The sequence below is a fragment of the Rhyacophila brunnea genome, unplaced genomic scaffold, assembly GCF_057557595.1.
Source record: "Rhyacophila brunnea isolate RB1 unplaced genomic scaffold, BYU_Rbru_1.0 scaffold_20, whole genome shotgun sequence".
Classification (NCBI taxonomy): Eukaryota; Metazoa; Arthropoda; class Insecta; order Trichoptera; family Rhyacophilidae; genus Rhyacophila; species Rhyacophila brunnea.
Genome location: NW_028232860.1, coordinates 17,181,033 through 17,190,416, shown reverse-complemented (window position 1 = coordinate 17,190,416; position 9,384 = coordinate 17,181,033). Strand labels below are relative to the sequence as shown.

Genomic DNA, 9,384 nt, shown 5'->3' with positions numbered 1-9,384 from the left:
AACATATGGCTGCATCTTAGCGCGTCTTGGTGTCCCTTGTGTTGATCAACTCACCCCCAAAACAGAATACTTTCTCTGATATTTTAAAGCAAATACGTGAAATGACGACTAAATCCTAATTGAATTATGATTTTTAAAAGCTATTGATCAGAGAACAATAATCAGTTTTTTGGAATAATTGAAATAATGTAAAATCTTAACGTAATTCACCAATTTCATTGTATAATATATTCGTCGATGAAACTAGAAAAAAGTGACTCCATTTTAATCGAAAATTGACTTTCAATGCCATCTAGTGGCCGTTGTTAATATTTACCCATCTTGCAAATGATGTAATTCTATAAAAAATCTAACATTGTTAAACCATGGATGATTAAACTCCATAACCATTTATGTTTGTATATATTTCTATAATAACCATGATGTTTTTGTCTCCTGCAAAACTTGTGTACGCTCTCAATTTTAACTCGACTCTAAATACAGTTGTACCTAGATGCTTTTAAAAATAAGTTGATAATTAAGAATTTTTGGGTTTATAGACATTTTGTGGAAACATTTTATTTACAAACATTGTACAGCAAAGAACTAATATTTATCTAAAAAGATATGTAACCAATTTACAGTAATTTATTTTGAATTGTCTTCTTAATTTATGCTAATGCAGGCGCAGGCGAGCGAAAAGTCTGAGGACAATAAATCATCCAATTTGTCTATGCTTCGCTACTGACTAACAGACGAGTAAAATGGTCGAGCTTTTACAGTTGAGATAGTTAAAACAAATCGTAATGTCGATCGTAATCGATAATCGTAAAGAATTCTGTTATTTATATGTGGATTTGCATAAAATAATATAGCAGTGAGAATAACACAAGTTTTACGTTTCCTTTTAAGAATATCATACATCCAAATTTTTAATAAAATTGATTAATTTCTCATTTTCTGATATCTAAATTAACAAATTAATCAATAAAAATGTTTAAAATAATTACAGCTTTTTTCAGTTCGAATCATTGCATATTATTAATGTCAAAATATCGAATTTACGTAGTGAGTGACAAACGAATCTTGTAATTAAATGATGATTTAATTTATAATTTCTATTTAAAATAATACAGCTATTTTTTTAAGCCAATAAACCCTTAAATGCAATATAAATTAAACATGGCATTTTCAATAATCAGTTTTTTTCAGTTATTTAGGTTTTAATCAAACAAACTAATGAAAAATAGTAATTTATCTCTGCTAATACAAAATCATTAATTCTGAGAATTTAAAATATAATCTTTTCATGACGATAACATGCAATTAATAATACTTAAGTACATACCAAATTAATTGTATAATTTCCAACCAGCTGTATAATTATTATATGTCTGTATAATCATTATTCAACTGTTGAAATTGGGATTCTGACGACTAAATCCTAATTGAATTATGATCATTAAATGCTGTTGATCAGAGAACAATAATCAGTTTTTTGAATTAATTGAAATATGTAAAATCCTAATGTAATTCACAATTTCATTGTATTTGATAAAATTTATATTTTTCATGGTTTTGTGATAATGTAATATGTGATATTATATACCATGTCTGGATTATTATTAATTTATCATGCTATGTAATATTATTTTTTGTTGTACATTTATATTTCTGCAATAAAAATAATACTTATATCAATTTTTTGACTTTTTATTACCATATTACAATGCAACAGATTATTTAAAAAAAAGCCCGCCAGCTACACCAAGTTGTTAGAGAGAGACAGAATATTACTTTAGAGAGAGACAACTTTGAACCAGTTGGTATCCCTGAGTGGCGGATCTATAAAAGTATATTAGTCTATGGTTTGGTTTGGGACCGTTTGGTAAATGTCCACGGAAACGTTTTTCTGACGACTAATTAGTGTTGCCAGTACTTAAAATTAATTCATAACATATTAGTCTCTAAAACAGAAACATATTTATTGAAACGTCAACTTGTTATGAAATTCTAACCTCCTATCGTCGTCTACAAATTCGTATTCATTCATTTTAAATGTACAAAATATAAAGAATGCTTTGTGAATAGGTAGCCATTTAGTTAATTTATAAAATTTATATGTATGATAAGTTTTTAAAAATTACTTTTGATCAGAGCTTTTTATAATTGACCACTTGTTCATGTCGACAATATGATTTTGTGACTTAGATGACAATCGAACATATTAAATTGATAAAATTCGTCAGGTAGATACCTAATATAAAGATCATTCCGTGTTGATTTAACACAGTTTGTAGTTGAGAATCTCCGTTACAAAATATAAATAAAATCAAAATAAATTCTTGGGCTGACATAATAATTATAGTAATGATATTAAATCGAACTCTTTGTATAGAAAATTTGGCTGGATTTTGAGATAATAAGACCAAAAGCGGCGTCTTGTTCGCGTATGGATACTTATGAATAATATGTATTGATTATTAATCTATAATATACATAATTCAAGTGAACTTCTGTGGTGTAAATGTCTAACATATTAATATGAACACCTCACGATATATAAATGCCGAAAAATGCTTATCAACACTCTGACAGATTGCCATTATTCTATGGATCGTCCGAATCGGTTTGACGTTTCATGTCAAACCATTTCTGATGGTCCGAAAACGGTTTGATTTTCAATGATACACTGAACCAAACGTCAAATCTCAAAATTGTACGTATATTGTCTATGGTTTAATTTGATTTGTTTCGTTCAGGTTGAAAGATACGAACCTATTGTTAAATAATGGTGTTGCCGCATTTTGGATGTGGAGATTTCTATCATAGAATTCATAGATAATTTATATCATAATAAAAAATATCGCTAATGGAAAAACGGGTTGATTTTGTCAAATCTTTTGAAATATTTTTTAATATTTACGAAGGTATACTTAAAAAATAATCCAAAATAAATAAATTGATATAATCTCTAGTTTAAACATTTTCCTTAAAATTAAAAAAGTAGTAGGTATGTAAATAATAAATTTTTATAATACAAAATTAATCAAAAAAAACTTCAAAATTATAAAACCAAATATTCAAAACTTTGATATCTGTTTCCCTGATTTAATATCTAATTTATATTTTTTAATTGGCAATCCGATTAAAATATGACAACATCGATCTAATTTTGACAGCCGTACGTGGCGTTGACAATCCTTCGTTGTAAAACTATTGTATTTGCACAATCCATACACATCTTATTCTGCTTTACAATTCAATACATGAAACCCTGTAATAGTGGACATTTAAAAAGCTAAAATGGGTTTATGTAAGTGTCCCAAGAGGCTTGTTACGAACCAGTTTTGTTTCGAACACAGAGTCAACGTCTGCCAACATTGTATGGTCACGAACCATCCCAAAGTAAGTAGACAGACCGGCAAGAACTCTTTACTTCGTTGTTACTTGTAGTACTTACTCCCTCTAACTATAGCCACCTTTAAACTGTGCCTATCATCAACGTAGTGAGCTTTTCTATATAGCATTTCTGTTATCAAAGGGAGGATATCATATCCATCATTACCGTTGCTTTTAGCTCTTGCTTTTCGATATCGTTAGGTGTTCAATAAACATTGCCTGTTGGATATTTTCCCCATAAATTTTAAACTGATAATAAACATCTGTATTCAGAAGTACCTAGTTTTTTTTTATTGCAACAAACATTTTCGATTGTCAACTGAAAGAATGGTCATAGAAACCTCGGGATAATTATGGAAAAATAATAATGTAGCACTTGCAGTTAAACTGTTGGCCTAATTAGTAGAGCGGCAGTTCTGTATAAATACGAAGCCGTGGGTCTAACAACTAAGTATTCTTCGTAATAAAAACTGCTGTGTATTTGATGAGTTTGTCGACCCAGTTGGTTTTATGATGACCCTATTGTCATTTAGTACCTACCCTTGGATATGAAAGTTCACATATTATGGTCAAAATCTATCAAAAAAATATGAACATATTCTTTACGTAATTTGACGCAGGTCTATATCTTCTAAAATTAAACTAAACTAGCATTAAAAACAACCATTTACTCTTGAAACACGGAAACATTGTTTTCCTCAAATATTGCATTGTGGACTTCAATATTTGGAAATAGACGTTTCATTTGTTATCTACTTGGCGATCAACATATCTAGCCCATAGCCATTCTATTAGTTTAACTGACATCTACCATAATACACATTCCTGTCTACCTCCTTATCCATTAGTTTCTTTTGTAGTCGTTGCATGTTATGCCCAACATAGACCGTTCCATCTCGCAGCCTTGATGTTATTATTTAATATATTTGAACGTATAAAACGGTCGTAGTAATAGAAATCGCGCACTCTGCCTCTATGCCACCGGCGTAGTTTGGTATCACAACAAAAAAAAAATTATACTAGTCTGGACGTAAACTAAAATATTAAGTAGTAATAATAAAAATAAACACATATTATATGCATGTTTTCTTTTTTCAGTGTATAGTGCAATCATACTTGCAATGGTTACAAGACAGCGACTATAATCCCATTTGTGAAATTTGCACGAAATCCCTTGGGGACGAAGAATGTATACGTCTTACATGTTATCGTAAGTATAATATACGGAAAGCAAGATAGATATTTATCACCATCAGCTTTATAATCCAATGTAGATCTTAACCTCTGTCATTTCTCTTTGGCTATGAGTTCTGATTAGATCGCCAAAAACCTGAGAATGGTGTTAAATACACCTATTGAATTAAATGAATGTTGTAATTAACATTATGGGGTCATTGCCGCAGTCTAGCTATCTTGCTATACAATAGAACCTCAATTATCCGAACTAAACGTGGATTAATATGATCTGGACAGTCAGGATGGACATGATTTTTTCAATGTTGACACATCTACAGAATTTCATCTCTGCTGCCATGTGCCTAATTTTGCCAATTGATCCACTGCAGACGCCATAGTTCGATAATAGTTTTATAGTTTTGTGGCATCAGTGTTAAGCTTCATTATTTTTGTTCCAGTAGGACACGTCGTATTGCTATATAGAGTGTGAAAAGGCAAGCAGGGGCAGGGTCATATATATGCATGTGAAAGAGTGGTTTGATTTTTATTTTCCCCGATGGCCATTGTGGTGTTTCAACCAAAATTTAAAAATCATATATCTGATATCTCATAACGAAAAAGTGATTTTATGTAATCGTTGAAAATTACTTTTTAGATATTTACCATTGGTCATGCGTGGAGGAGACGTTCAGATGTCTTCCGAGGACGACAGCCCCGGCCGGCTACCGATGTCCGTCTTGCCCCGCTTCCCTCTTCCCCGCCCCCAACCTTGTAGCTCCCGTCGCAGACATCTTGAGGGAGAAACTTGCTGCAGTCAATTGGGGACGGGCGGGGCTTGGATTACCTTTGGTGACTAAATACTTTTATGCATCCAATTCCGGACTTTATAATTTTACGATAATATAATGTTGTACAACATGTCAATACTTCCTAGATCAAGTAGTGAAGTTGTCATGGCACACATCAATGTAGTTTTTGGCGACCTCGTTTCAACGCTTCCCTTACAAAGTGCATTGTCAAACCCTACTTATGTGCTATCAGTAAATCTCTATAAGGTTTGGTAACTATATTTCCATACTGCCCAGATATAATGTGGTGGATACCAAATCTTGTTATTAATAATTATTAGTATTTAGAAAATGCCGCGGTCCTTAAAAATGAGACAAGAGCAATAATAAGAATATCTTTAAAAGAATAATGTTAACAGTTCATGAGGGCCACATATAAACAGGCTAAGGGTCCGATCTGCCCTATACTTACTTAATGTCATGATTTTAACTTTTTTATCAAATATGGTGTATTTATTATACAGAAACACTTAAACCGTTTCTATGACTACTTGAGCTGATTTGGGACACATTCAGTATTATCAATGCCAGTGGTGGAGTAATGGTAAAACGTTTACCTCTGAAGCCGCGTGTTTGCATTCTACATTTGGTGAAATTTACATGTTTTTCAATAATATGTGATTGATCCAAAGCAAGGACGATTGGCTAGCAACCATTCCTCGTAAATAGCTGGGTAAAATAACCTTTCATATCATATGGGCTTCGCTTAGATGTTAAGATGTTAGTTTATTTGTTATTGTTGAAGGTTGGTAATATCATTCACAATAGTCGTTCGTAACTCTCTGTTAATTTCAGCTTTCCGAAGACATGGACATGAAAGCGAGCCTGCACTCCCAAAACTCGATACCCGATCAGTCGAACCACTACGGTAGCAGTAGTAGTTACACACTGAACAACAGCGCGGCAGCTTTTGCAGTTCACGGGGGCGCCTCCGGCTCTCACACTCCTCTCAGAGGGACACCCGTGGGAGCCAGCGATGACGAGAGCCCCAGAATACCGAATGGGCCTCCATATTCTGTTGTGCAGGTCCAAGACGACAATGGTTACGACTCAGCAACTTTTGGAAGCAGGGGTGATGGATACCAAGGTAATTTATTCTCAAACCATCGAGTCTATTGTGGTTATGTTATAATAACTAACATATTTTCAGAATGATTTTAAATTTCAATATCTTTAACCGTGCACTATCTAACCTAAAATAGTAATATCAAAGGTCTGTTCATAAATGACTCTAAAAATATTATCTGTATTCATCTACTGTAAGAAAGAATAGGTAATAATTTCAAATTCCTGTTTGAAAGACATTTGAAGGCGTGAAGCAATTTCGAAGAATGAATAAGATTACTTTTGTTGATTGTTCTACACTTCTACTTTGATTTATTCACATACACCAGGGGTTACGATAGAATGCATATGAGGCGCCCGGTTCCAAAAACCATTATTTACATTTTTTTGAAAAATCATATGAACAAAATCGAATGTTTTGCTTCAGAAGAATTGATCCATACATTTATTTCATTCCTTAAACCGCTATTTACCACCATTTTTACTGTTCAAATGCATGACCACCATGGTTCCAAAAACCGTTATTTGATCATCCATTTCCAAAAACCGTTTTATTATATACAAGTTGTGAAGCGATAAGATGATACAGTTCCAGAATCCGCCATATTCATCTTGTTCGTACAAAACAAGATGTAATGACTTAATAACAATGACATTTATATGGACGAATCATCTGGAAAATAAAATGACACTCACTTTGTGTCGGGTCTGCCGGATGGCGAAATTCATATTTTAATATCGGTATCCTTCGCTCAAATGAACATTCCGCTTGCAAGCGGTCTGGCGACACCACTGGGTCTGCCCATACAAAATATCGAACTAGTTGCCGTTCGCGTCCGTTACATTTCGACACCGCCGTTATTATTGTGTTACAAAATGCCAATGTGCCTAGTTAAAAATTCGTATCGGTGTGATGACACATTTTAAAATTATGTCCATCTGACATCTCGAATTAAATTAACATTTTCTGTCATTTCATATCTATCTTCGTTTTAATTTCCAAGGTGGTCAGACTCCTCGTAGAATTTTCGAAACGAAAGAGCAATTGCGGCCCCAGACTTCTGGCTTTGATCACGATGAAGACAAATACAAGAGAAAATCTGCTTTGGAATGGATTATTAGATGGTGGAAGTAAGACAATTTACATTTACATGTTTATCATTCAATTTATGAAGTATCACTTCACTATTGTTGACTAATAATTCTATTAATTAAAATAAAGTGGGCAATACCAGTTCTAATCTTTATTAAATTATGTATATTGTGTTGTATTTTAATCTATCATATAAATTAGATTTTAATCGAATACCTACAGTTGTATAATTCTTTCACTCATAATACAATAGAACCTCGATATAATGGACAAAATATCCGGGCAAATATGAAAGCTGTTAAAAACATCCTGTTAATATTATACATGTTTAAATCCAAGTGTCACCGCTTGTAAACAATGTTCTGCGCATGATAATCTAATAATACTTATTAACTATTCGTCATATAATGGAATTTTATTATATTACACACATTATCATAATTTTAAGAGAGTTTTATAAAAAAACAGCAGACTTCAAAAGTGCAAATAAAACTTAATTCTTTTTAAAAAGCAGGATTACTGAAAGCAAGCGCATCAACATCGAACAGTAACGTCACTCCACAACGGGTGTGTCTGGAAATATAATCTGAAGATGAATAAACAGGATTTTGTTTGTGTTTTTATATAACGGATGTTTGGCTTTAACGGACACCCTCTCACCCGCATTAGTCCGTTATATCGACGAACAGACAACTATTCAAACCTCGTAATTGTCATATAAATGGATATTTTTTTTTTTTTAATTTTGAAGTTCCGTTTAATGAAAATTAGACAGGACGTTACGTCAGGAGGGGTTACGTGGTGTGTTATTATTACTATCATGTTTTTGGTTACATGGTTTTTCTTGTTACATAATTCTGTCGCAACGCACCAATTAAACTTGTAACTTATTCAAATCATTGTTAAAAGAGCCTCCAATTGATAACTGAAACCTTCATTGTGTGTCATATGTACTTATTAATTTCTGTGGCTGATTTGTTGATAATTCCTTTTCCAGAAATACTTTACCGCCCGCCCGCAATCGCAGATCGGCCGGCTACATAAACCGAAGATACGTGATGTTTGTCATCGTAATCGTCATCATGCTGGTGACGGTCCTCATGGTGCTGTCAAGGATCGGAAGGTCTTCCATCGAAGACGACCCTCAGTTTGATCCGCACAATAATCCCCATGTGCAAGTTAGAGAAGTGGATGCTAAATAACGGGTCATTTTAATTTAATAGGTTTAATGATTGTTATGTAAACAAAGGCAGCTCGCTGACGCAAACGAGCTCTGCCATCGGCCAATGGGATACCTAAAATTATTATTGTGTGCCGACGAATATTGGCCATTGGGGCAACAACAGAAAGGCATGTTTGCGTTTGCTAGCTGGCTAAATTTTACAATCTCCTGCTCATATTTTTACCAGTATCGCGGCAGATCTGAGACAAAACTGTACATGAAATCACATCAATAAAATTTGAGATTTTAAATAATATTCGGTTTCATTATTAGCTTATTATTTATTCGGAACTTCTTTGGATGACCAATTTGTGTAACCATATTGCTGAAGATAAGCACTGTCAAACAGCCTCTAGTAATAACCTACAATTTATTAGTAAACAAATTACTTATTGTACTACAACTAGGGCTGTTGTATTGATACTTTGGATACAATACCGATACCAGGTATTGATAATTTTTCTTTCGATATAACGGCCCTAACAACAACCCTTTTCAACAACATAAATATGCAACTTAGAGGTTTCAACTTTTAACTGTAACAAAAACGAAATCGTGAAGCAGAATAGTCTGAAGATGACCTAAAGTTCTTTTCTTTT

The 9,384-nt window shown here is 33.0% G+C and overlaps 1 protein-coding gene across 1 annotated transcript; it reads left to right on the top strand.

The window, feature by feature from the left end:
* Positions 1-3,139: 3,139 nt before the first annotated feature.
* LOC147071293 (zinc finger protein-like 1) lies at positions 3,140-9,039 on the top strand. The gene is made up of 6 exons (XM_085947892.1): positions 3,140-3,387; positions 4,480-4,591; positions 5,213-5,406; positions 6,201-6,492; positions 7,475-7,601; positions 8,561-9,039. The coding sequence occupies exons 1-6, from the start codon at positions 3,286-3,288 to the stop codon at positions 8,763-8,765; spliced, it is 1,032 nt and encodes a 343-aa protein (XP_085804018.1). The 5' UTR covers positions 3,140-3,285; the 3' UTR covers positions 8,766-9,039.
* Positions 9,040-9,384: the final 345 nt, after the last annotated feature.

What these genes read in the sequence shown, in the direction of transcription:
- LOC147071293 (XM_085947892.1), top strand. Translation starts at nt 3,286, where the DNA reads ATGGGTTTATGTAAGTGTCCCAAGAGGCTTGTTACGAACCAGTTTTGT. An exon ending in CAGGGGTGATGGATACCAAG is followed by an intron (nt 6,493 to 7,474) that starts GTAATTTATTCT and finishes TTAATTTCCAAG; the next exon opens with GTGGTCAGACTCCTCGTAGA. An exon ending in TGGATTATTAGATGGTGGAA is followed by an intron (nt 7,602 to 8,560) that starts GTAAGACAATTT and finishes TTCCTTTTCCAG; the next exon opens with AAATACTTTACCGCCCGCCC.